The sequence below is a fragment of the Orcinus orca genome, chromosome 11, assembly GCF_937001465.1.
Source record: "Orcinus orca chromosome 11, mOrcOrc1.1, whole genome shotgun sequence".
In the NCBI taxonomy this organism is placed as follows: Eukaryota; Metazoa; Chordata; class Mammalia; order Artiodactyla; family Delphinidae; genus Orcinus; species Orcinus orca.
Window position 1 is genome coordinate 40183825 of NC_064569.1, and position 26546 is coordinate 40210370.

Consider the following 26546-nt stretch of genomic DNA (forward strand, 5'->3'; position numbering starts at 1 on the left):
GGCGCGGAAGACAGGAAGCTGTCTCTGTGTCTCCCCAGGAGCTTGATCCTGTGACCTTCCTGCCTCTACCTGGGCCTCGGCTGTCAGGACTGCTTGGCCTTTGAGGACGAAGTCTGCCAACCATGGGGGAAAAAGCCTGAATTTCTGAATCAGACAGATATGTATTTATAGCTTGTCTCAGCTCTTTACCAGCCTTGCGATCTCAGGCAACTTTCATAACCTCTCTGTGCCTCAGTTTCCTCCAGTGTTAAATGAGGCTAATAAGACTCATCGCCAAAAGTCCTTGTGAGAATTTAGTTTGAAACCCAGATGTTCCCAGGCCTTCAGTCCTCTGGCTTCCCTCTTTGCTTTCGCATAGAATAGGGTTGTCAGATTTAGCAAATAAAAATACAGGATACCCAGTTAGATTTCAATTTTACATAATGAGTAATTTTTCAATATGAGTGTGCTCCAAATATTGCTTTGAATATACTTACGCTAAACAATTTGTTATTTCTCTGAAATTCAAATGTATCCGGGCATCCTGCGTTGTATCTGGCAACCCGACATAGAAATCCAAAGGTTCGCATTCCATCCCAGAACTGCGTGGATCTGACACCCTGCAATACTTTTCAGGCTTCCTGAAGCGGGCAGAGCTGCAGTCTCCCAACCCCTCCTGCCAGCTGCTGCCTGGGGTTGCTCGTTTCACTCTGTCCCACTTCGCCCGACTGCAGATCTGCCCTGTCCCTTCTCCCTCCTTCCCCAGAGTTCCAGCCTCATGGGCTGGGGTGTGTGACCCACTTTTACCGACCTCGTGGGGAGAATGGAGGGCACTTGCAGCTCGGCTCAGAGCAGGAAAAACACCTCACGTCATCCGTCAGACAGCACCGGTCCTGAATTCTGTCACTGTGCTCCCACATGGGGCACCCTCACTGGCCCAGCTCCCCACAGACACCCTCCTCCTCCCTCTGCTTTTCCAGAGGCTAAGCCCCCTCCTTCAAGCCACCAGCAAACCACACACAAATCACCACTGCTTTAGGATACAGAGTCCCTCAGCCTTCTTTCTCATTTCTTTCCTGTCTTGATTATCTCACAGGGTGGGTATGAGGTAGGGATTCACTTTCACAGCTAAAAAGTCCTCTTAGAGTCAGACTCCTGAGACTTCCCTGGCGGTCAGGTGGTTAGGACTGGGTGCTTCCACTGCAGGGGGCACGGGTTCGATCCCCGGTCAGGGAACTAAGATCCGCAGGCCATGTGGAGCAGCCAAAACAAAAACAAAAATAAAAGCAAAAAAACCCCGTCAGACTCCTGGGATTCTACTTCCGCCTCCCCACTTACTAGCTGTGTGGTCTCAGGAAAGTTACTTAACCTTGCTGTCTCATTTTCCTCATCTCATAAAAAATGAGATGATAATTTTAGCTCAGGGACTTCCCTGATGGTGCAGTGGTTAAGAATCCACCTGCAAATGCAGGGGACACGGGTTCAATCCCTGGTCCGGGAAGATCTCACATGCCGTGGAGCAACTAAGCCCATGGGCCACAACTACTGAGCCCGTGCTCTAGAGCCCACAAACCACAACTACTGAGCCCGCACATTGCAACTACTGAAGCCCGCGAGCCTAGAGACTGGGCTCCGCAACAAGAGAAGCCATCACAATGAGAAGCCCGCGCACTGCAACGAAGAGTAGCCCCTGCTCGCCACAACTAGAGAAAAGCCCATGCGCAGCAATGAAGACCCAACGCAGCCAAAAAAAAAAAAAAAATTAGCTCACAGGATTCCTGTGAAGATTAAGAGCATTAATACGTGTAGGAATGTCTAAAGCAGTTCATGAGAGAGTGAGCATTAAATGAGCATTTAATATTATAACTGCTATATTTCATCAGTTCTAAGGTGTACCTTTTCCCCCTCATTCTAACGTCTTAACAATCATGGTGTCTTAACAGCAGCTGGGAGCAGTTGTCATTACCTGTGCATACTTAAACTTGGTCAGGTGAGTTTCATGCCTTCTCATTCCTACATCTGTTCCGTTTAATTGCTACTTAAAATGTCTTCAAAAAGTTACACTGTGGTTTAGCAGTTAAAGTTATTTTGCGTACAGAAGGACATGGAAACAGAGCAGCCTGGCAAGAATTTGACATTAGTGAAGCAAATAGTTCTCACTGAAGAATGACCGCAAGTCTGTCTTTTCTTGTAAAACAACTGCCAAGTGTTTCATGGGACCTAAGAAAGGAAGAGTCCCACAAACAGATGCAATTGTTATGTTTTACTACTGAGAAAAGTGCAAGACGATTGCCAGTCACATATGAAGCAAGAAAACACCTGCAGAAGCTTCCAGAAGGAGTATCAGAGGCTTGGAAAGAAATTCTGGAAACATAGCAAACAATCTTATAAGAAATGGTGGATCACTACACTGCAGAGAGGGCACAGAGGGTGATACTGTGTAGAGAGATATCAAGGACTCGACTCGGAATCGAAAAGGGATTTAGGAAAGTCGGACTCTGAATGTGAAGAAATTTTGGAACTATTTTAGCCAATTTGTTTTGCTTATAATTTCCTTTTTTTATGTGTGCATGAGTGACTTTTGACTAATAGCTGATATCTACATAAATCCAAAAGACTTCTATCAATATGTACAAAAATTGGGAAGAAAGAATTTTGGGGGCTGTTTTCCTCCGCTGACTTTTAAAAATTATTTTTAACATAACATAAAACCTACCATCCTAACCATCTGTAAGTGCACAGTTCAGTGGTGTCAGGCACATTCACAGCTCTGTTCAACCATCATCTCACCATCCATCTCCAAGAAAGCGTGTTTGTCACACTCAGTTATTAGTACATCACGCAGTTGACGGCACCTTGTTCCTCATAAGACACTGTGTCATGGTCACTGTAAACAAAATGCAACCTTCCCCCGGGGGAGCTCCTCGCCAGCCAGGAACCACAGCTGGAACCCTCCGGCCTCTCAGGAACACCTTCCACCCCGGCTCAAAGGTAAAGCACAGAGGACTGCCCTGGTGGTGCAGTGGTTAAGAATCCACCGGCCAGGGCTTCCCTTGTGGTGCAGTGGTTGAGAGTCCGCCTGCTGATGCAGGGGACACGGGTTCGTGCCCCGGTCCGGGAAGATCCCACATGCCGCGGAGCGGCTGGGCCCGTGAGCCATGGCCGCTGAGCCTGCGCGTCCGGAGCCTGTGCTCTGCAACGGGAGAGGCCACAGCAGTGAGAGGCCCGCGTACCGCAAAAAAAAAAAAAAAAGAATCCACCGGCCAATGCAGGAGACACGGGTTCGAGCCCTGGTCCGGGAAGATCCCACATGCTGCGGAGCAACTAAGTCCGTGCGCCACAACTACTGAGCCTGCGCTCTAGAGCCCGCGAGCCACAACTACGGAGCCCGCGTGCCACAACTACTGAAACCCACGCGCCTAGAGCCCGTGCTCCGCAACAAGAGAAGCCACCACAATGAGAAGCCTGCGCACCGCAACGAAGAGTAGCCCCCGTTCGCCGCAACTAGACAAAGCCTGCGTGCAGCAACGAAGACCCGACGCAGCCATAAATAAATAAATAAATAAATAAGGGAAAGCACAGCCCAAGCAGGGGCCCAGTCATGGTTGGTGCCCTCCCCTCCTTCCACACTGGGGTCCAGACCAGAACGTGGGCAGGTCACAGTCTCTCTGGACTTCATGCTGTCATCTGTAAAGTGGGATCCATAGGCTAGATGACCTCTAAGATCCTGCTGGGTTCTAAATGTATGACCATGTGACTGAATGACCAACATACACATACACAACTTTGGGCTGGGGGTTAATGGGCTACAGAGAGGAGTCATGACACCGCTTTTGGGTATATCGGGAGGTAAGAGATTTTTACACTTGACCAGGTTAGGGGAGATCCTGCCCAGAATCAAGGGTCAGTGGGCCACTTTCTCTCTCAAGATCATGAACACTTTGACCAAAGAGGAAAGACAAGAAAGGCTGTGTGGCCCATCCAAGGGCACACAGCAACACAAGGGGCTCCACTCTTCAGTCTCCAGTCACTCTCAGATTTCCATTCCCGGGACTGTGACTTGCCCAGGGACCTGCTGGACAGGAGATAGAGCAGGGCCCAGAGCCGGTCCTCTTAGTCACACTCTGAGCTTGACCCTGCCTTTGGGTCCCAGGAGAGGGCGCAGGGCTGGCGGGATTAGAGAAGTGCGATGGAATGGGGCGGGGGGGACTCCCAGACCTAAATGTCTCTAGACCTTGGGCCAGAGTGGCATTGATGGCAGGAGGTGGCATTGCCCAGATGCTGAGCTGAGTGGGCCCCGAGGCTGGAGGGTTGCTTATTGCAGCCTCCCTGAGCCTGCACAGCTCACTGCCCCACAGAAAATGTCCTCCCCCTGTGGCCTGGGTGGCTCTGAGCTCCAGGGTGTGCCTAGAGCCTGTCACAGCTTCTGGGACCCTGACATGGGAGTTTGGGGAGTCGTGGTCTCTACCTCAGAGTATTAATAATGTTATTAATAACAGATGATACCTATTGATAGCTTGCTGTGGGCCAGGCGCAGCTCTGAGCACTTTCTACGCATGAATTCATTTACTCCAAACCCTAAGCCCATGTACGTTTATTATCCCTTTTAAATCACAGAGATGGACCACGGAATGGAAGCCCACAGCTTGCTCAGTCGACCCCAGGTTGACTCCATCACCCAAGGCCAGGGTCCCAATGCCTCTGACATCACCCCCTGCCTCCAGGCTATGGGAACTACTATTTGGCTGGGGTTTCAGGGAGCGAGTGAAGCTTAATGACTTATGGGTGACTGACTGCAAGAAAGCAAGCACAGAAGATACACAAAACATTTATGCCTTGGAAGGTTCACATCACATCAACCAGTTATTTTCCACTCCCTGCAAGAAAGAATAATTGGAGGCCAGACAGCAGGAAGAACTTCCCAATCACCAGAAGGGGTAGCGTTGACACCCTGTCTCATGGTCAGTTTTGTAAGGTGTTGCCCCTGCCTTGGCCAACAGTTTGAATCAGAGAGAGGGGTTTGGCGGTGCAATCCCCTAGAGAATTCCGCTAAGACGGGGGCGGTGGGGGCAGGGGAGGCCCTGGGGCAGCAGCCATGGGGTAACCAAGGGAACAAACACGGAAAACTAGGGGACGTCAGTCCTTATCTGGAGCTCATTAATGGGGAACATTATTCAGCTGTGAAGTCCAAGATGGGGTGATAGGCATGCTGCAGGCAGGGGTGGAGAGGGGGGGCAGAAGGCAGCCATCGGGGAGAAGAGGTATTGGCCCAAAGTCCACCTCCATCTCACGTGTCCAAAACCAGGCTGGAAAAACCCTATAAATGACCATGACTAGCCTCCCCAGAGACCCCGAGAGAGAAAGACAGAGAGAGAGAGAGAGAGCCGCAAGCTTCCCGTCCCTGAGACCACTGGGCTAGCCCACAGAAGTCTCCACAGCATGTGGGAACTCCGGTCCATAGCCTTCTCCAGGGCGGTGTTTGCAGAGTTCCTGGCCACACTCGTCTTCGTCTTCTTTGGCCTCGGCTCAGCCCTCAACTGGCCACAGGCCTTGCCCTCTGTACTGCAGATTGCCATGGCCTTTGGCCTGGCTATCGGTACCCTGGTGCAGGCTCTGGGTCACGTCAGCGGGGCCCACATCAACCCTGCCGTGACCGTGGCCTGCCTGGTGGGCTGCCACATCTCCTTTCTCCGAGCTGCCTTCTACGTGGCTGCCCAGCTGCTGGGGGCCGTGGCCGGGGCCGCCCTGCTCTCTGAGATCACACCACCAGACATCCGGGGGGACCTGGCAGTCAATGCTGTGAGTAGCCAGAACTTTGTCCTTTCCACAGGGGCAGATCCGGGGGAGTCTCTTATAAAGGATGAGAGGGGAGGGACCAGATCTGGGTGAGGGTCCGGGTGGGGGGAGAGAGAGAGAGAGAGAGAGACAGAAAGAGAGGGAGGGTGGCTGTATGGGGGAGGGGCAGAAATTCGAGAGCCAGGAACACAGCTGCCATAGGAGAGTCAGGGTAGAGGGAACAGTCATGTCAGAGCAGAGGCTGGAATACACACGGGTCTCCTGTACTTTCTGTCCTGAGCCTCCTGGAGGAAGAGCAGCATCAAGGTTTCTGTTGACTTGGTACCTGCATTACAGGGAGGGCTGCGCTAGGACCCGGCAGAGGACAGGGTCCCAGAGCAGACATGCTTTACGAGCTGGGAGGAACCTCAGAGGGCTAGTGCCCAGCATCTTCTCGAGGGAAGAAGACCCAACATTTCTTCAGCATCTACTGTGTGCAGGCCTCACAGCAGGGGCTCCTCATGCGCCACAGGTTGATACCTCACACCAGCCTGAGAGGCAGGGATGAGAAGATCCATTTCTTAAGGTCATGGAAGCTGAGGCTCAAAAAGGGGAAGTACCAGAGCCAGGCTTCAAACCCAGGCTTGACTGCAAAACCCAGGATCTTTCCACCCCACCAACGTCCCCTCCCTGAGCCACCACCTAAGCCTTGTTTTGCAAACAAGGAAACTGAGGCTCAGAGAAGGGAAGCGACAGTCTAAAAGTCCTACAGTTTGTCAATACCAGAACAAGCACCAGAACCCAGGACAAAGCTAAAGGGGCAAGGTCTCTCCAGACCTCGGAGAAGGTCCCCAGAGCCCACGAGCTAACTGCTGATTCCATGAACAGTGGCTAATCGGGAGCCTTGGGCCCTTTGGGAGCTGAGGGTGATGCCGCAGCCCCTTCCCCCTCCCCACCCTCCCCCTCCCCCGGGTCTGTGAAAGGCCTGGGCATCTGAGGGCATGGGTGGGAAGGGACAGTCTGTGTTCCCTCAACACAGCTTTTGTTCCATCCCCCATCCCAAGCCTCAGTCTCCTGCATTTCTTGGCCTTCTCTATCCCTGGGCCACTGGGTAAGAGCTCTGATGTCTCTGAAGAGTCCTGCACAGTCTCTGTGGCCATCCCCTCCTCGGCACAGGTGGCCTTCCTCATGCAAGGGCAGGGGTATCCCAACTGGAGAACTCGTCTCTTCTTCAAAATGGAAAATATCATTAGGCTGGGGGCTCAAGGTGGAGAAAAGGCGAGAGTGGCCATGGTGGTGAACAGGCTGAGAAATCTGACCATTTCCATTGAGAATGAAATTAGTTCAGTCTGCAGCAAGATGAGGTGTAGTTAGACTGAGAGAGGAACTTCCAGAGAGCATGGTCAAGAAAGTCTCAAGAATGTGTGGTTGGGGAACCTCCTCTAATAGCAGGGCAATGGGAGTGCTAAGGGGCCATGAGGACATGGCCTCCTGCTCTCCCATCATCTCACAGTTGACTAGGGCCCTCAGAAGGGAAGGGTCTGAGGAGGCCCCCCCAAGTTACTGCTCAGCACTTACCATCTTGAGGGACTAGGGAGAACCTTCCTGGCTGGAATGGGGCAGCAGCGGGATTGACTTGTCCTGAGGCTAGTGAGAGCTAGTTGACCCCCATGGGTGTCCCAAGTGTCCTGTGAGGTCACTGGAAAAGCCAGTCTGTCCACCAAGAAGTTACCATTGATGCACATCTGCTTCGTGCTAGGCCAGATTTCATCTCATTCTAGGTACAACACTGTAAGGTGAATTCTGTGATTCTCTACCCTGAGTGGTAAACTGAGGTTCAGCATTTAATTGGCTCAAATCACAGAACCAGTGTCAGTACCTGGACGTGGACCCCAAGCTGTCTGACACCTAACCCACATCCACAGTGTCTTCCTTAGATCCACTGTTTACCAGTGGGAATGGAGCTGGGGTTCTGCCCTTGTCATTTCTGATTCTCACACAGTCCTCCAGGATCCATTCTATGATCCCAATTTTACAGAAAGACAAACTGAGGCTGAAATAAGTAGGGCCCCACAGCAAGTCAAAAGCGCCAAAGTGTCTGCCTTCAAAGCTCTTCACTGCTGCCCACTATAGGCTCTGACATTGGAAGACCTGGAGGGGAGGGGGGAATGGGGGGTGGTTGAAGTTAGACTCTAGAGAGACCCAAGGGTGCCAGCTTGAGGGCTAGGACCCAGGGCTGGGGTTCAGGGCCTGGAGAAGGATCGTGGGAGCTCAGAACTATCACAGCTCCACCCAGTGCAGTGCCCAGAGAGGGCAGGATGTAGGGCATAAGATGACAAAACCCAGAAAGAAATCCAGCACTGGGTGGATGAAATCACCTCTTTGCTCAGCCCCAAGTTCTCTTGTTACCCAACGCAAGGTGTGCTGGGACCATGGGCACCCCACATGGGGTGAGGAGGCACCAAAGTACAGGGCTCCAGCACCCCAACCTCAACCTCTGGAGGATGTGCGGGGAGCCAATCCACAGGGCAAAATTGAGGCCTGAAATGCAGTATGGAACAGGCAAGGTCAAAGGGAACAGGCAAAGTTTAGAGGAAAGAGTGGCACAGTGCAGTCACAGAGGGAAGGGGCACACTAGCGCCATCCCCAGAGCCAAGTCCCTAGATCCTGTTCCTGGGAGCCCCTTGACCACAGGAGGAAAGACCGCAGGCCTCTCGTTACACCAGTATCTTAGGGCTTAAATAGAGACGAAGGTCTTCCTATTACCTGGCCTAAAGCTTCCTGCTGCAATGAAAACCTCTTCCCTCCTTGTTCTTCAGGAAGCAGAAATGATGTATCTCAGCATCCTTTTCCTTTCACATTGCAGGCGCACAACCCCAGCTCCCAAATCTAATGGGCTATGGAGTCAGTTTCCCTACCTCTGGCCTGGGGACCGCAAGCAGTTGTAGGGTCCATCCCCCTGCCTTTGTGCCATGGCCCAGGAAGAAGCCATCAGTAGTCTGGACTGAGGTGGCTGGGGAGCCCTGATGTTCTGGATTGCTGCCCGGAAGCCTATCTGGAGCTGTGACTGCAGGTGGGCAGGAAGATGGCACCAGTGTGGGGAGCATGCTCAGTGTGTCCCCCCCACCCCCTCTCTGTCCCCAGCTCAGCAACAACTCGACAGCTGGCCAGGCCGTTACCGTGGAGCTTTTCCTGACCCTGCAGCTGGTGCTCTGCATCTTCGCCTCCACGGATGAGCGCCGTGGAGACAACCTGGGTACCCCCGCCCTCTCCATTGGTTTCTCTGTGGTCCTGGGCCACCTCCTCGGGGTAGGTCATGGCCACTGGTTCCAGCCTCCCTGGAGGGACAGACACACAGACCTACTGCAAGGAAACAGACACACAGACCACTCTAGAGACGGATACACAGAACGCCCAAAAGGGAGAGGGACAGATACACAGAACTCCCAAGAGGGAAAGACACATGGACACACCCCAGAGGGTTTGACTCCCATATACCACAAAGGGACAGATATCACTCCAGCTTCAAATGAATAGCGAGCCCTGTAAGTATAACATGAACTCCATTGTCCATTGCATGGATTCCCTTTAGGCTGAGGTCAAGGACTGGCGAGAGGCACAGAGACTCCCCCCCACCCCTTCCTCACCTCCGTCCCCTCCCTGACCCCTGCCTCCCATTGCAGATCCATTACACTGGCTGCTCCATGAATCCTGCCCGCTCTCTGGCTCCAGCTGTGGTCACTGGCAAGTTTGACAACCACTGGGTAATGGCTGAAACCTCCCTGCCTTCCCCTCCCCCAGAAACCCATCTGGCTGGAAGAGCTTGGGGTGGGATCAGCAAACCCTCCACAGTCCTCCTCTTGGGGCCCCCGTGGAGTCTTGGGTCCACCCTTCAGGTCTGACGCCAAAGACTCTGTTTCCACATCTGTAAATGAGGATAAGAGCAGTGGTTGCTTTGGCTTTTTGTAAAGATTAAGCGAGGTAACTGGTGTAAAACAGATGACGCAGTGCCTTAGAACTCGATAAATGGCAATATTTATACTACGTAACACATTTCTGTTATTTAGCACTTATCTAGTACTTAGTATGTGCCAGGACTTCTTCTAAGTGCTTTGCAAATATTGACTCATTTAGTTTTGCACAAGAACTCCAGAAATTACGTCTTATTATAGTGAGGAAACAGGCACAGAGAGGGTAAGTAACTTGACCAAGTTCACCCGGGCAGTCGGCTCCAATTCGCACCATTAGCCCCCATTACCAAGTCTTCCCAATTGCTCACCAGTCGTTGATAACTACATGCATATGCGTTTGATTACCTTCACCGCGTGAGGCTCCCTTTCAACGGGAAGGGGGAGAGGAGCACTCCTGCGAGCCGCCCTCTCGCTCGCCCCCAGGTCTTCTGGGTCGGACCCTTGGTCGGCGCCATCCTGGCCTCCCTCCTCTACAACTACATCCTGTTCCCGCCCGCCAAGAGCCTGTCGGAGCGCCTGGCCGTGCTGAAGGGGCTGGAGCCCGACACTGACTGGGAGGAACGCGAGGTGCGGCGGCGGCAGTCGGTGGAGCTGCACTCGCCGCAGAGCCTGCCTCGGGGCAGCAAGGCCTGAGCGCCTGGGCTGGGCTCGAGGGAGCTCGGGGGAGCGCCCGCCACCCCCGCCAGAGTCCCTCTCCCCAGGTGCAAAGCCGGCCCCCAGTGCAGAGTAGCTGCTTCCAGGACGTGCCGAGGCCAGGGCGGGGATAGCGGTGAGCGTGGCAGATCCCTTGCCTTGAGGCGGCGGGCAGCGAGTAGTCGAGTAGTCGACCCCGTGGCGCCTTGCAGGGAGCTGGGGACTTGGGCACCGAGCAGGGGAGGAAGGGCAGAGGAAGGCTCTGGAGAGCCTGCGCAGTGTACTGGGTGGGCTGCGGGGGACGGGTCTGGGAATGGGGCATCAGGTTTTGTGCGTTCATCCCCCAGTGCCTCTCTGTCCCCAGGTGCAGGGTTGTTCATGCTCCTGAGTGTAAGCAGGTGTGCCTGTGGTGATGCAAGTGTGCAATGGCCGGCCACCTCTTACTCCCCTCTTGACCCCTCCCTCCCCCACCTGCAATAAATCCACTTCCTCTGCAGTGGATGAGTCCTTCCGGCCATTCATCCCCAGGAGCTCTAAGTGTGCTTCCCAGCAGAAGGGAAGAGGAGGGTATGGAGGCCACTTTGAGAGAGCTGAAGGGGGGCACTGATATCCCCCCCCTACCCTGCCCCTTCTGGAAAATTTCCCCAAGCGGCAGCACTGGGTCCTAAGACTTGCCAGGACCCATTGCTAGACATAGTGAGGTATCAACCAGGGAACAGCTCCCGAAGTGGCCTTCGGCCGTCGCCGGTGGGGGGGGGGGGGGGGAGTGGCCAAGGACCTCCTTCCTGCCCTAAGAGGGGACCTCACCCAGGGAGGCTCGCCCAGGGAGGAAGCAGGCATGTGCGTGTGTGCCTGCCGCACAAGTGTACATGCGTGCGACCTCATCTCCAGGGGGGGCTCCAGACTCCGAGATTAGCCTCCCACTGTGGCAGAGAAAACAAAAGGCCTTTGTAGGCCCCTGGCCTTTGTCTTGGGAGAGGGGGAGATTTGCAACTAGACACTTCTTGAAAGGAGACACTCAGTTTCACAAGTGAGTCCTCTCGCCCAGCACACACCTATGGCTGGCTGGGCAAGGCACTCAGGCACGCAACCACAGGCACCAGGCAACACGCCTCCATCACCCATCTCACCGCCTGGCCCCCTCCCCAGGCAGCGCTCTTCTTCCCCTCTCTCCCTTCCACCCCCCAGCCCTGGTGCTCCCTCCCTTCTGGCTCCCACCAGAACATTACTGTGCAGAGAGCACTCTAGTGCTCTCAGGACCAAAGAAGGGAGATGACTTGTCCAGGCAGAGGCAGGACTGTGTCTAGAGCTGGGCTTCTAAATTTCCAGGCCAATGCAATGGTTCTCAAATGAGATTAACTAGGATTAAGTGAGATGATGCCTGTATAGATGCTGAGTGAACTGTATTCCTCATACCATTATCAGGCATTATTGGGATCATTTCATTATTTCTGATTCCTGGGGGGAGAATGCAGAAGGGGTCTGACCTTTGGCCTCCTTTATCTCCTTTAGTTGGTGGTCAAAGCAAAGGAGAGCCCTGGGGCCCCAAGGTGCAGGCAGGAGATGGGTTTGGGGCTGGCCCCATCTGGTCCAGTCCCTTAACCTCTCCCAACACTGAGCACACACTGGCTGTTCTCCCCTCCCCTCTCCCCACCACCCAGACCGTCCATTCTACCCTCCCTCTCCAGCCTGCTGCATAGCTAACCTAAGAATCACACCTTGAGCCCCCTTCTCCATGCTCTGTTGCCTCCATGCTTTCAAGGGTTTTATATGTGTCTGTCCCACACTGCACCAAGCACCACTGTGCACCAGTTTCCAGCCCCTTTGGGCCCTCCACTCCCTTCAGAGACTGACTGTGTATGAGGAACACATCTCTGTAATTATGCCCACTACCTCCTCCATGCTCTTGTCTGTCTTCCTTGACCAAACCTCCCTTCGGGTTAGAAGGTCATAGGTGCTATGGAGATGATTCTCCCAATCCCCGACAGCTGATGACAGTCGCTTAGCCTCACTACCGGGGGAGGAGTTGAGTCAGAGACCAAAGTGACTTCTGGGGCTGTACTCCTGGCAGCTGAGTGTCTTTGCTCTGGAAGTTCAAGGGCAGCACGGCACTGAGCTGTGAGCCAAGGCTGGATGTGTCTCAGGTATTTCATCCTCACCTCACCTCTACCCAACAGATCCCTCTAGAAGTTGCCAAGAATTTCTCTCTAGTCTGTTCTTCTTCCAAGATTGCATCTTCCCCCCAAACTAAATGTGAGATCCCCACCACTTCCAGCCCCGATTGCCCAGTTTGGGGTCACTGAGGTCAGAGGTCAAAGCAGGATTCAAGTGATGGGGGTGGAGGGGAACTGACACCTATTAAGCATCTCTTGTGTCCCAATTTCTGTGCTGGGTGCTTTACCTGCGTTAGCTCATCTAATCCTCCTAAAACTTCAGGCAGGTTAGGGAAGGACAGCAGCCAGCAGTCATGCTGGGTTTTACTTTTTCCAAAGCACTCCCTTATCATCTCCTGTAATTATCTCCCAACCCCTTGGGACAGGGCAAGCAAATACTGTCCTTCCCATTGCAGGCTGAGGCTAAAAGACTGGTCTAAAGTTACACAGCTGTATATAGAGCTAAGACTTGAACTCAGGACTTCTTATGCAAAATCTCATGATCTTTCCACTCGAAAGTCAGACGAGACGAGGTCTGTGCTGAGGCCAATCCCAGGCCCCTCCTGGGAGCCCCTGGCAGAAACCAGCGCACACAACCCGGCCTGTCCAGCCCAGCCTGCTGCCTTGTGGTAGACATGGGGCCCTGGGGAGGGCCGTGGCCAGGGAGGGAGAAAATGACAAAGGCACGAGCTGGATTCTGCCCTTGAAGAGCACCCAGTCTGGAGGAGGGTAGATGTCAAACACACGCCCAACCAGACAGAGGCAGGGAAGCATGGAGGTAGATGAACAGAACTTCAGGTCCCCAAGCTGGAGACTGAGAGGATTCTGAGCTGAGGGCAGGAGTGTCTGACCACGGGGTCCCAGCTGCCTCCACCTCCGCGCTCCCACTTTGTGCCAGATGACTTTGCACCTGCACATGTTGCTTCCATATTGTTTTGTATCTTTTAAGCTGTGATTCTGTATCTAGGCAGTGCCTCCCAGCTAGACTGTGAGCCCATTGAGGGCAGGGCTCCTTCCATTTCTTGGGTGGCACCCGTCTCTCTATCTTCCCTCCGCACACAGTAAACACTCAATAAATGCTCATTTGTCAATAAGTACTGTTTCTTTCACAACTTAGAAATGGTCCGTGCAGTCCAAGGTGCCAGAAGACAGACTGGGGTCTGTGGCATGTCATGAGCTTCCCAGAGCTGCTGCTGGGGACGGTGCAGAGGGGATTTCAGTGCTGAATCAGCTCAGCTAGGAACTCTGGTGGCCAGTTCCCACTGTCAGCCTGGCCAAAATGTGCATGCTGGGCTCTGTCACCCAGGTGGTACCACAGGGAGGCCACCAGGACATGGGCCGGCTGTGGGTCCTCCAGAGAGAACGAAGGACAGCCCCTTTCGGTGCCCTCGTGCTGGCTGTAGCACCACGTTGGGAAGTCAGGGCGGGGACCCTAGGGTCTAGGACAATGCCTAACACTCAACATGTCCAAAACTGGCCTTCTGCTCGTCTCCCCAAACCTGCTTCTGCCACAGTCCTCCCCATCCCAACTGATGGCAACTCCATCTCTCCAACTGCTCCGGCCAAAAGGCTTGAGTCATCTTTGACTCCTTCTCACACCCAGCCCTGACTCCACCAGGGAACCCTGTCAGTTCTACCTCCAAGGGATCCAGATCCCATCGCTCTCACCTTCAGCACCTGCACTCAGCGCCAGGCCACCGCCTCCCCGCTTCCATTCCTGCCCCTCCCATCTCTTCTCTATACAGCAACAGAGGCGTTTGATGGGCTAGTCCCCGTGCAATGACTCCCTCACCCTTTCGAGTGAAGCCTGCGGTCCTTCAGGTGACACACAAGGTCTGCCCACTGCTACCACTCTCTGCCCTCCCTTTCTCCTGCTTCAGCAACACGGGCTGCTCCCTCTGCCTGGAAGGTTCTTCCCCAGATACATGCACGGTTCTTTCCCTCTCCTCTTGAAACCAAGCAGGACCCTGTGGGGCTCCTGGGCACAAAAGCCTTTCTGTGTCCCCTTCTCTGAGTTCCAAAGGGCAGGTTCAAACGGTTGCTAATCAGGGAAGGGAGAGGATATGGAGACAAGGAAGAAGCAGTCAAGAAACAGTAGTACAGCCTTGGGGGCAGGGTCCTGGTTCCCCCTCAAGGGATATATACATAATGTTATCTTTGAGCTCTTCTGAAGAACTAAAACCCTCACCAAATGGAAGATGTGATGAAGCACTCTTCATTCCAGAGAAGGTCACAGTTCACGCATCATAACCTGACACCAGATGATCTCTGGATTGAAGGAATGCGGTCCCTGCATGTACCCTGATCCTTATCGGCAACCCTGCCCCTGGACTATAAGACTCCTCACAGGCCCCCCCAGGGCGGAACACACAGTTTTGAGGGCATTAGCCTACTGTGTCCCCCTTTACCTGGCAAAACAATAGAGCTATTCTTTTCTACTTCACCCAAAACTCTGTCTCTGAGATTTAATTTGACATTGGGGTACAGAGGCCAGATTCCGCTTCACTCTTCAAGTCTTTGCTCAGATGTCACCTTCTCAATAAGACCCACATGACAACCATTTAAAATGCAAAGAACCAGTTTCCCATAACATATTCTATTTTTCCATAGCACTTAACCACATTCTATTGTACTATATAATTTCAATATGTCCATTGTTTATTGTCTGTCTCCTTTCGCTAGAATATTAGCTCCACAACGCAGAGACATTGTCTGCTGGCTCACGGCTATATCCCCAGTGCCTAGAACAGTGCCTGGTACATAGTAAGTGCTCAGTAAGTCTTTGTGGAATGAATGAATGACCCTTCCCCAAACCTGGGGATATGTGGAGTCCTGGCAGCATCACCCGCTGCCAATTACCTACCATTTCTACCCTCAGCCAGAAACTGCTCCCAAAGAACCAAGGGGGCCCAATATCAGGAGAGGAAGAAGGGGTTCCCCCCGAGAGATTCTCACTTTCTGTGCCACGCACGGGAAGATCCATCTCCCGGCCCAGAGTGGTCCCAGGGAAGCATTCCTCTGGGTCTGTGGCAGGGAAGGGTCCAAGTGCTCAGGGCAAAGATAATTCCAGCCTATAGGCGCTCTTGTGACAGCCTGGGGACAGAGTAACCCTGATGGTTAGAGAGAGGCAGAAGGGCTTTAAGCACAGGCCTAGGAGATGTAACCAGCTGCCCCCACTTGAGCAATCTGGACAGATATGGTCTCCTTCTTCAGCCACACCAGGCCACTTCTGACGACGCCGTGGGTCCCATCTCAGGTCATGTGTGACCCTGGGCAAGGCAGAACCTCTCAGTCTGATCTTCCTCACAGGCAGCTCGGAATTTAATCACACAGTGGAGGCCAAAGCCATTTGTTGGCTATAAAGGACTGGTCTCAAATCCTCAAGCAGGAGCTTCCTTCCCCTGGTGACACTGCCGAGTCCTTCCCACTCCACGTGTGGATTCACAACAGTGCCTGAAGAGAGAGGATGAAAAAGAAGGTGGAAGGGGGCAGACTGGAGGCAAGTTCAGCAGTGAAAGGGCTTAGTCCCCAAAGGCCTCTGGGGTCATGAGCGTCATTGTTCCAGTCTGTTCCAGTCTGAACCAGGCCCGCAGAGCCCTGAGCCCTAAGCCCAGATGAAGATCCTGAATACAGCTGCCATGCTCTGCCAGGGGCAGGGCCCCAGGACCCATGGCAGAAGGGACAGATGGGCCTCCTGCCTTAAGAGGAGAGACCTGGGGGAGGAGCTGCTCCAGCAGGAAACCGGGGCAGAGCAGGAACAATAGCGACGTTTCTTCCTTCCCTGTTTTCTTTGGCATCTTAGCTGCCAGAGCCCACATCCCGCTCCTCCAGGTCCTTGGCTTCCCTCCACGCCCCTCCCTTCAGCCCCCTGACAGAGGAGCACCTGTCCTCTCCCTCTGCTGCACCTTCTCACTTTGCTCCACACAGAGCCCTCAGGGGGGTTTTAACATTACAGTCACAACTTGAGGAAACTTTATTGAGCCTTACTCTGTGCCAAGCACTGTGCTGAGTGTTTCCCAACGACATGTCATGGTAGTGGTGGTGGAGTCTTTAGTGCATCTCCACTCCTGGAATCCTGGCGGTGGGTCCCTGCCCCTCTTCCAAGCCCTCGAGGACCCTCCAGCCTCATTCCCCACATGCCTAACCTGGGAGTGTGAAGAGGGAAGGGTGGGAGGGGTGGGTGGAAAGCAGCTGGGAGCTCAGAGGGAAGGGGCAAGAAGGGGGGGGGGGCGGCGAGGAATGGGACCGGAAGGAAGTGTCACCGAGTCCAGGGGTAGGAGGACTTGACTTTGGGGGAACTAAAAAAGACCAAATGTAAGAGAGACAGACATGGGAAAGGATGTAGAGACAAAGTCATAGAGAGCAAAATCACATAGAGAGGAAAGGTGAAACAGAGTAGAGAGGACGGCTGAGTCCCGGCGCAGGCTGGCACGGGGCCCACTTATCTCAAAACGCCCCCTCTCCAAACCTGGAGGCCTGCCGGGCCGAGTGGGGAGAGGCCCACGATGGCCGCCCGCCCCTGCCACCGGCCGGTAGGGAGCTGGATGGCGGCGGCGCTGTCCTCAAGGAAGCGCATCATCCCAACCTTGCCGGGCGCGAAGCCCGGTCAGGATGCCCAGGTCGCAGGAGGAAAAGGAGGAGCTGGACCCAGCGCCCGAAGAGAAGAAAAGGGTAAGACCAAGGCCAGAGATAAAGGTCCAGCGGAGGCAGACGGCCGGAGGTCGGTAGGACAGGAGAGCCCGGACCCGACAAAGTCTCCCGGGGGGGCCCGGGACAGGCAGCGCGGAGTAGAGCACGGGAGCCGCGTGGAGTAGAGCACGGGAGCCGCGCGGAGGAGAGCACGGGAGCCGTCCGAAGCGCACCATGCGCGGGTCCCAGGCAGCCCGACGGATCTACAACCGCCAGCCGGGTCACGTGGCCCGAGCGGGCGGGCTGCTGCCCGGGCGGGGGGGAGGGGAGCGCGGGGCCGGGGTCAGCGGCGAGACCGCGGCGGCCTGAAGTTCTCTCCCAGCGCGCAGTGCTGGCCGCCTGGTGCGGGAGCCGCCCACTGCCCCCGCCCTCGCGCCCGCCCGCCCCGCCGCGGGGCGCCTGCCTTGTATATAGCGCGCCCCGCAGGGCCCGCGCCAGGAGGCGAGCCACGCCGCGGGCGCCGGAGAGCCCTCGGCGCCCGGGAGCCAGTCCCCGCGGCCCGCTACACTGCCGCCCCGACGTGCGACCCCTGCGGGGGCTGCTGCCTTGAGACCATGAAGAAGGAGGTGTGCTCCGCGGCCTTTCTCAAGGCAGTGTTCGCAGAGTTCCTGGCCACCCTCATCCTCGTCTTCTTCGGCCTCGGCTCGGCCCTCAAGTGGCCGTCGGCGCTGCCCACCATCCTGCAGATCTCGCTGGCCTTCGGCCTGGCCATAGGCACCATGGCCCAGGCCCTGGGGCCCGTGAGCGGTGGCCACATGAACCCCGCCATCACGCTGGCCCTCCTACTGGGCAACCAGATCTCCCTGCTCCGGGCAGCCTTCTACATGGTGGCCCAGCTGGTGGGCGCCATTGCCGGGGCTGGCATCCTCTATGGGGTGGCACCACGCGATGCCCGAGGCAATCTGGCCGTCAACGCGGTGAGTGTCAATGGGGCTGGTTGTGGGGCAGGGACCCCGTGGTGGGCTCTGGACCTGGCCCCCAAACCCCATCTCCAGAATGGGTGCCACAGACTGGTCCAGTGCACACCTCTGCCAGGAAGGTCACAGCCTCCTAAGGCCGGGAGGATGGATCTCCATGTGTGCCCCTCAGCCCACTGCTGTGGTTCATATTCACCTCCTCCGCCTGACGCCCTCATGCTGCCCCATCCTGGCCTCTCTCCTGGTGCCTGCCTGCTGCCCCTCTTTTCTTACCCAGAACTTCTCTCTCTTCTGTCTTACCTCTGAGCTCTTCTGTCCTCTTGGGCGCCTCATTGCTCCTGTGTGCTCCTCAGTGGAGTGGTCTCATGGAACCATCAGAGAGAGGTGGGTTGTGATACTGTCTTCTGTGGCCCTGGCCTCTCCCGGTCTCGTTTTTCTCACTCACACTACGTGGGAATGGCCATAACAGCAGGGACTATTATGTGGGACTCCTGCATAACAGCAGGAGTCAGGGACTTATGTTTAGAAACCGTGCTTGTGAACTCCCTGATGTGAGGCCAGTGCATACAGTCTCTGATGAGTATTGGTTCCTGCTCCTGGCCCCCTGCTGCCTCCCCCTCACGCAGCCCCAGATTCAGCCTCCATGTCCCATGCAAACTGGGTTCATTAATCAAACACAGAGGAGGATTTTCTCGGCCATTGTCAAGCGGTGAGTCAGCCCCACCAGAGAGACGGGTTTGAGGTTGGAACTGGCAGCGGGTCAGGCACAGGCGAGAGGCTGGCTTGGGGGGTGCCGTAAGCAAACTGGGCAGCTGCCCATAGGAGGGAGGGTAAATGCCAGCTTGTGGGGACTGGGGACTGGGCAGAACGCGTGACAGGCCTGTGTCCAGGAAGCGCTCCCCTCACACTTGCCCTTTAGCCACAGCTTTGCGCTCCAAGCTTTGTGCTCACTGCGAAGTATGTGCTCTCTTCAGCAGATGACCTCCCTGATGTGACAGGGCTTGGCTTCCAGGTGCTCAGGCTCTAGATGTCCCTGGAGACCAAAAGCCCATCCCCCCAAGTCCCTGGCCATAGAGCCAGAAGAAGGCAGGGCCCCTAACACACCCTTCCCTTACAGCTCAACAACAACACAACTCCGGGCCAGGCCGTTGTGGTGGAAATGATTCTGACCTTCCAGCTGGCGCTCTGTATCTTCTCCTCCACCGACTGCCGCCGCATCAGCCCTGTGGGCTCCCCAGCCCTGTCTATTGGCTTGTCCGTCACACTGGGCCACCTAGTGGGGGTGAGCAGTGCTGCCCCTTGGGGCAGATAATGGGGAGTACCTTCTGGACCTATGAGCCTGGCAGTTAAGGCCTGGAGTGGAGCTGCTCTACTCTGGCCCAGACTTGATCCCCTCAAACCTTCTCCAGTCCGAGGAAAGATGGAAGTGAGTGGGAGTTGGGATGGGGGCAGGAAGCCAAGCCCAAGCGCAAGACAGAGAGGAGAGGAGGGGTCCGTAGGAACCTGTGGAGGGAGAGGGCACCAGCCTAGGAACTGGGAGACAGTTGGAGACCTGGCTGAGCCCCTGAACTGCTGGGGGACCCGGGGAGACTCCGGGCCGGGTGGGAGTAGACAAGCCCTCCTCACCACCTCCCTCTCTCTGTCCAGATCTACTTCACCGGCTGCTCCATGAACCCGGCCCGCTCTCTCGGCCCCGCAGTGATCATGAAGCAGTTCAGCCCCTCGCACTGGGTGAGTCTGGGCCTCCCCTGGCTCCCTGGCAATGAGGGCCTGGAAACCCAGCCTTAGCAGCTGACAGCTAACAGGACTTCCTGGATGATGGGGGCCTAGGGCTTGGGGGTGGCTGGAGAGAGAAGGGGATACAGCCAGAACAAGGACAGGTTTTTCAGGCAGGGGACCCTGGCTTGAGGGAGGGGCTGCCTATGTGTGTCTGTCCCTCTAGGGAAGGGAAAAGGATCTGTGCTCCAGTGTCACCCTCTGAGGATTTTGCTTCCATCTTTCTGGATGGTGGGGGGCAGGGGGTCCGTGTGTCTGTCCTCTTTGATGTTTTATTTCTCTGTCCCTGTTGGGGGAATGGGAAGAGTCTTCCTTCCTGTGGGTCTGTCCCTCTGGACAATCTGTCATCTCCTTTGAGAGCTCTCCAAAGTCTGTCTCTATCCCCGTGTGGAAGGGAGAGGCGTTCTGTTCATCTCTCCGAGGATCTCCACGTCTGTTCCCTCTGAAGGTTCATTGGTCTCTCTTTAGGGTGGGGTTGGCGGGGCCCTGTCCCTCTGGAGATGTCTGTCTCCTCTGAGGATCTGGGTGTCTGTGGTCCATGTCCCTGTCATTGGGGAGTGGGGTGTCAGTGTATCTGCCCCTGAAGCGGAGAGAAGTCTTTCCTTCGGGAGGTCTGGAAGTCTGTCTGTCTGTCTCCTCTGAGAGGCCCATGGGTCTGTCCTCTGGAGGGGGAGGTCTTGGTCTCTGAGGCCTGGGGCTCAGCCGACTGACACGGCTCTGTCTCCACCAGGTGTTCTGGGTGGGGCCCATCATGGGGGCTGCTTTGGCTGCTATCCTCTACTTCTACCTGTTCTCCCCCAACTCCCTGAGGCTAAGTGAGCGTGTGGCCATCATCAAGGGCGTGTCTGAGCCCGAGGAGGACGGAGAGGAGCGGAGGAAGACCATGGAGCTGACTGCCCAGTGACTAGCATCACGCAGGGGCCAGCCTCTCAGCCCCTGAACCGCAGGGGGAAAGAAGAGAAATACATGATGGCAAAGCTGCCTTCCCCCGCAGCTGGGGAGGAGGTGCTGACTCCCCAGGCTGAACGGTTAGAGCTGGAGCAGGAACACAGGATGGGGCTCTTGGGGTGGGGGCCAGGGGCTGGGGTCTGGTGGGGAAGGGGTGTCTCTGGCACAGGGCAGACTGCTGCAGCGAGGTCAGACCTCAGGGATCGTGAACGCAGTGCTAAGCTTGCAGGCTGCCCCAGGCCACGCCAGGAAGGGGTGGCTGGCAGTCTGTGTCCCCTCCCTCTCCCCAGCCCCTCCTCAAGAGCCAGGGGGATCCCAGCCCCCGGGACAGCAGAGGCTGACCCTCCCCAGAGCTCTTTAGGAGGGAGGCAACCTGGTTCATTACATGCCACCTTATTTATTTCTGCTCAAGGATGCATGGGGTAGGGCTGCTGGTGTTAGGGGCGGAGGCTTCCCAATAAACCACTGACATTCATGTTCGGCCTCGTCTCTCTCCAGAAGCCTCACCTCAGGGTACTCTGGCTCATCACCTCTCCTCCTCCTCATCCCACACCCTCTTCCACCGTCTCCACAATCCTCTGTGGAGAGACAGGGAAGCTGAGGCCAAGGGAGGCTTAGAGAGTCAGAGAGGGGGTTGGGAGGAGAGAGAGAAAGAGACCAAATGTAGCCACAGAGCTAGAGGTCAGGAGGGGGCAGTGGGAGCAGAGAAGGAGGGGTCCTCACCGAGCCCAGCCTCTACCAGCCATGGTTCCCACTGTCTTCCCCTCTGGGCCTGTAGCTCTGCCCTTACCTGCCCTTGTCCCCTTGCCACTGACACTCCTTAGGAAACCCCCTTAAACTCACTAAGCCTCCCATCTCTTAAGCTATAAAGTGAGGATAAAAAATGCTTTCCTCACAGGGTCGTCGTGCGGTCAGATGAAGGGAGGGAGTGAGATTCCTGGGACTGGGCTGCTCTCTGTGGCGAAAGGGGCACACAACAGCTCAGGACACAACTCTTCATCAGAGTTACTCTGACTTTGAGTTCAAACCTGGTTGTGCAACTTTGGGTAACACAAGCTCTCTGAGTTTTAATTACCTCATCTGTAAAATGGGGATACTTGTACCCATTTCATGGATTGTTACGGGGATAAAATGAAACAATGGATAAAAGGGAAACACTTGTGCAAACAGGGAGAGGCACCTCAGATCGAGGGCTCGATTTGCTAGCGTGAAAACCAGCACGTCTACAGCTGGGACCCCAGCCACACCGCAGTTCTGCGCCTCTGCTCTCCCGAGAGTGTTTAAACCTGAGCTCGCGCTTCTCTCTGGTGTGGGAACCTCTCCCCCGTGGTTTTCAGTTTTGCCTCAGAAGAGGAGGGCCCAGCAGGGCCAGGAGATGGACTGAGAAGCGATGGGAGAAGCCATAGACAGTGGCTGGCCAGGGTCAGTCCCAGGGGCTGGGGGTGAGGAGGGGCAGACTCCCCAGCCCTCCTCCAAACTTGAGTCTAGTATACGTAAATGGTAGCGGCAGCCGGCACCCTGCCCTGCCTGCCTGGCGGCTTGCAGTTAACACCAAATGGCAGTGTGTGTGAAGCCCCGGTAAAGGAGCAGTCCCCCACCCGCTGCCTCCACCCCTGCCCCTACCCAAGAGACCGGCGCAAGTGCCAGCTCCGACCAGCAGGGGGCGACCTCGTCCACCGAATCCACGGCTGCCGCGCTTCCTCTTCCCCGAGTCCCGGGTCTGGGCCAGATGCGGCGTGGAGGAGAGGGGACCCTGAGGAGTCTTTCAGGTCTGGGTCCCCTGGGCCACCAGGAAGCAGCTACCCCAAGCCCCCCCCCCCCGCCACCCCACTGTCTGGGAGTGGGTACAGAAGAGAGGGGATTCCTCCGCCCGCCCCGGGGGCTGCCAGTTTCACCTGGTAGGAAAGTGGACAAGGTAACAGGATGGAGAGATGGAGGAGGACTAGGGGTCAAGGCCAGGAATAGAGAGGGTTGGCTGCCTAGATGGCTGGGCAGGAGGAGGGGTTGCTGGGAGGGTCGGCTCTCTCAACCCTAATCTGAGCCTCAGCTTCCTCCTCCGGCGGTTGTGGACGAGAATATCAGACCTCCTCGCAAGACTTCCACACAAGACTCAAGTGAGGCACAGCCGTGACTGGGAGGCAGCCCTCTGCATCCAGCCCAGCAACTTGGTTCCTTTCTCCGATGGGCCCCACGGGGAGCATGACGGGGTGAACGGTGGGCCTATGAGGGACAGGCCCTCAGGGATGGGCGGGGCACCCAGTCCGAGGGAGGTACTGGCCAGTCCGAGGGCAAGGGTCCGCCTAGGGCCTGGGGCTGACTAGGTGCCGCGGGCCGGGCCGTTTGGCCAGCAGAGGGCGCTGCGCTCTCTGGTGTCGGATCCTCCCCGCGCGGCTCGAGTCCGGCGCTCACAAAGACCTGCGCACGCACGAGCCCGCACACGCTAGCGCCGCTCCACAAGGCTCTTCGGTTGTACCCAGCGGGCTCCGTGTTTCGGCATAGACCGCTCACTCCGCGTGTGTGCAGAGCCACATCGCCCGTCCCCTATTCCCTGTCACAGGGCCGCTCGGGACCAGACCCAGCTGCCTGGCTCCACGTGTTATCAGCGAGGTATACGTGTGTGTCATATCCAAGCACACACATGCTCAGTCATCCCTCTGACCCTCTGCTCCACCTGAAGACAGAACCCAAAAGAGCTTTGATTCTCCTGTAGGAGGCTTCCTCCCCTTCCCTTCCCCGGGGCTGCCAGTTTCACCAGGTAGGAAGGTGGACATGGTGACATGATGGAAAGATGGAGGAGGACTAGGGGTCATGCAGAGAACAGACAGAGGGTTTGCTGTCTAGCTGGATGGACAGGAGGAGGGGTTGCCGGGAGGGTCGGCTGTCAGCCCCCTCTGAGCCTCAGCTTCCTCTTTCCAGCATTTTGTGGGGATGGGTGAGGGGATACAAGGGAAACTACCTTGAATCTTTCCCTTTCTGTCATGTTTTTATGGTCCTTTCTCATCTCTTCCAGTTCCCTCCTCCTTCCCCTCCTTCTTGCTCCCCCATCCTCTCCAAGCCCCGAGAGAGAACCTCAATCAGAGCTCACATTGCCCCTCGGGCCCACGCACACACCACACACACATCTCCCCACAGAGACGCCCACCCCGCTAGTCTGGGGAGCCCAGAGACAGGCCTCTGAGAGGTTCAGAGCACACAGCCACCTGACAGGCAGCTGTAGGCAGCCAGGTGTGGGGCTTGTAAAAAGCTCTTGGACCAAGAGTGACCTCAAAAGCGTACTACTAGGGCCCAGGACTGGCTGGGCCCAGGGACATGCTGGCTGGAGCTGGAGCAAGCCCTGGCCCATGTCCACCTGTCCTCAGGGGGTGAAGGACCTTGTTCCAGGCCAGGCAGGGCCCCAGGAGGTTCTTCTCTAGGCCAGCTAGAGACAAGGGCTGCCACTACCCTTAAGGCTCTCAATCTCCAGGGCCCAGAGCAGGGGCCTCAGGTGCTGCTTGTCCTGGACCCTTCCCACCCCAGCACGGCCCTCACAGCTGTCTCGCTGGAGTGGGAAGGGAGGTGACAGTCCTAATAACCAACATCTTCTGACTGGGGGGTGCTCTCCTAGGGAGGTGGGAATTATCATCTCCACTTTTTTTTTTTTTTTTTGCCATACCACGTGGCTTGCGGGATCTTAGTTCCCCAACCAGGGATCGAACCTGGGCTCCTGAGAGTGAAAGCTCAGAATCTTAACCACTGGACCACCATGGAATTCCCAACATCTCCACTTTAAAAGTGGGAAAGCTGAGGTCACAGGAGTTAAGCACTGGTCAGGGGTACAGAATATGTGGCAGTGTTCAAATGCTTTCACTTTCTTTTCAAAGCTTCTCAACAGACAGGCATTACTGCTGTTTGTTGCCTGTGTACAGGTGCAGAAACTGAGGCTAGGTAAGATGTAGGGACTGGCAGGTGTCTCTCCCCAGGCCCTGTATGACCCTGTGTGAGGGGAGGGAAGGAGATAGATGCCCGTGAGATTCCCTGGGACAGCCAGGGAAATCCCCCCACCCTCACCCCCCAACCCCAGGGCCAGAGAGGAATGTCACTCACACTACATTCCTTCAATCTTGAGCATTTCTTGAAAGACTCCTTCATGCCAGACAAGACTGGGAGTCTGCACTGGAACAGTGGAGGCACCGAGGAAGTCAAAGCCGGAAGTAGCCCCTGGCTTTGCCCAAGCCCAGCTTCTCTACAAAGTTTGCCCTGACTCTCCTGGAGGCGAAAATTAGGGCAGGCTTCATAGAGGAATTGAACTTGAGCAAAGTCTTGAAAGAGAAACAAAGAGGAAAGGCATTCCAAACCCATGGTCTCTCCACTACTCCATGATTACCCAGGCACATTATAAAGAAGCAGCCAGGAGAGGGAGAAATGAAAATCGTAGATGAGGCTGGGAATGGCCAAGAGAGGGCCCCAGTTGCTCAAAGGGAGCCAAGAACACAAGGAGGGGCCCCCTGACGCAGACACAGGAGGAGGGCTGCCTCTTCTTCAGGGCCAAAGGGAAGCTGGTGAGGGCATGGGGCAGCTGCAGGTGAGTTTGCGGCTGGGGGAGGGTGGGGTGGAGGGATGGGAAGAAGTCTTGCCAGCTGGTTTCACTTTCTAGGTAGGACAGGAGGCAAGTAGATCTGCTGGAGGAAAGCCAGAGCAAGGTAGGGTACTTGAAGAGAGTACGGAAGGTTTGAAGTAGGGCTTACAAGAATGGGGAGAGAGCCGCCTGGCGACGGTGTGGTGTAAGGATTGCTGAGCAGAGCTGTGACCCTTACTGTGGCCAGAGACCATGGACTTGTCATGGCGGCAGTCTGCACGGCTGGGCGAGTTTCTCCAGCAGCGCTCAGCAGGGCAGATGGGGGCAGAGGGGTGTGGAGAAGAATGAGGATGGAGGGACACGGCTGGGGGGGGCGGGGTTCAGAGAACAGGGTGCTGGGACAGAGGGCACTGAGGTGAGATGCCAGGGGATCTGGCTGGAGAAGGTAGAGTCAAGCCAGGATGGCTGGATGAACAGAAAGGGGCTGGGGGAGACATTGGGGGAGGAATGTGACTGGGACTGAAATGGGGGAGGGTGGATGGACAGAGCCTGTGGTCAGAGTTGGGATGTTTCACTTGAAGATTTCAGAAGACCCAGCCCCAGGTGAGGACAGGTGTAAGGCTATAAGGAGAGCCAGCTGAAATGAAGCAGACATGAAAGTCACCTGCCTCCAGGAGGCCAAGAAGCTTTTATTCACTCATTCGTTCATTCAACAAATATTTATTGAGGACCTTACTGCAGCAGTGCGCAAATCCCTGTGCAAGACGTTACATGTAGGGATGAACAAAACTTGGTTCCTGCCCCCTCACCCAGGAAAGGGGGAGGTGACATCAAAGCTGAGCCTTAGGAATAGGACTCACCCAAGCAAAGGACGTGGGATGGGCTTTCCAGGGAGAGGAGAGAGTATCCCGCCAGGGGAGAGCAGCATGGAGTGTTCTAGAACCATTGGCCTTCTGGTGAGGCCACAGGGTAAAGGACAAGGCAAAAGGTGGGGAGAGGTGAGGTGGGAGGTGCAGGAGCCAAGAGGACCTTGTAGGCCAGGCACGGGGCTCACAGAGGGGACAGGAGGCTTCAAGTGATTTTAGCAGGGGGCAGCAGCATCGATTTGCATTTTCGAGAGATCACTCAGGCTGCAGTGGGGGCAATTGAT

At 55.8% G+C, this 26546-nt stretch overlaps 2 protein-coding genes across 2 annotated transcripts; both read left to right on the forward strand.

Annotated features, from left to right (window-relative positions):
• The first annotated feature begins 5332 nt into the window (after window positions 1–5332).
• Window positions 5333–10854, forward strand: AQP2 (aquaporin 2). The gene is made up of 4 exons (XM_004274351.1): window positions 5333–5778; window positions 8899–9063; window positions 9438–9518; window positions 10149–10854. The coding sequence occupies exons 1-4, from the start codon at window positions 5419–5421 to the stop codon at window positions 10356–10358; spliced, it is 816 nt and encodes a 271-aa protein (XP_004274399.1). The 5' UTR covers window positions 5333–5418; the 3' UTR covers window positions 10359–10854.
• A 6648-nt stretch (window positions 10855–17502) lies between these two features.
• Window positions 17503–21310, forward strand: AQP5 (aquaporin 5). Its single transcript, XM_004274350.4, has 4 exons — window positions 17503–18117; window positions 19235–19399; window positions 19765–19848; window positions 20624–21310. The coding sequence occupies exons 1-4, from the start codon at window positions 17755–17757 to the stop codon at window positions 20795–20797; spliced, it is 786 nt and encodes a 261-aa protein (XP_004274398.1). The 5' UTR covers window positions 17503–17754; the 3' UTR covers window positions 20798–21310.
• Window positions 21311–26546: the final 5236 nt, after the last annotated feature.

Bases quoted from the DNA above. Each gene is read 5' to 3' on its own strand.
- AQP5 (XM_004274350.4), top strand. From the start codon at position 17,755: ATGAAGAAGGAGGTGTGCTCCGCGGCCTTTCTCAAGGCAGTGTTCGCA. The intron at 18,118-19,234 runs GTGAGTGTCAAT...CTTCCCTTACAG, and splicing joins GCAATCTGGCCGTCAACGCG to CTCAACAACAACACAACTCC. The intron at 19,849-20,623 runs GTGAGTCTGGGC...TGTCTCCACCAG, and splicing joins AGTTCAGCCCCTCGCACTGG to GTGTTCTGGGTGGGGCCCAT.
- AQP2 (XM_004274351.1), top strand. From the start codon at position 5,419: ATGTGGGAACTCCGGTCCATAGCCTTCTCCAGGGCGGTGTTTGCAGAG. The intron at 5,779-8,898 runs GTGAGTAGCCAG...CTCTGTCCCCAG, and splicing joins GGGACCTGGCAGTCAATGCT to CTCAGCAACAACTCGACAGC. The intron at 9,519-10,148 runs GTAATGGCTGAA...GCTCGCCCCCAG, and splicing joins GCAAGTTTGACAACCACTGG to GTCTTCTGGGTCGGACCCTT.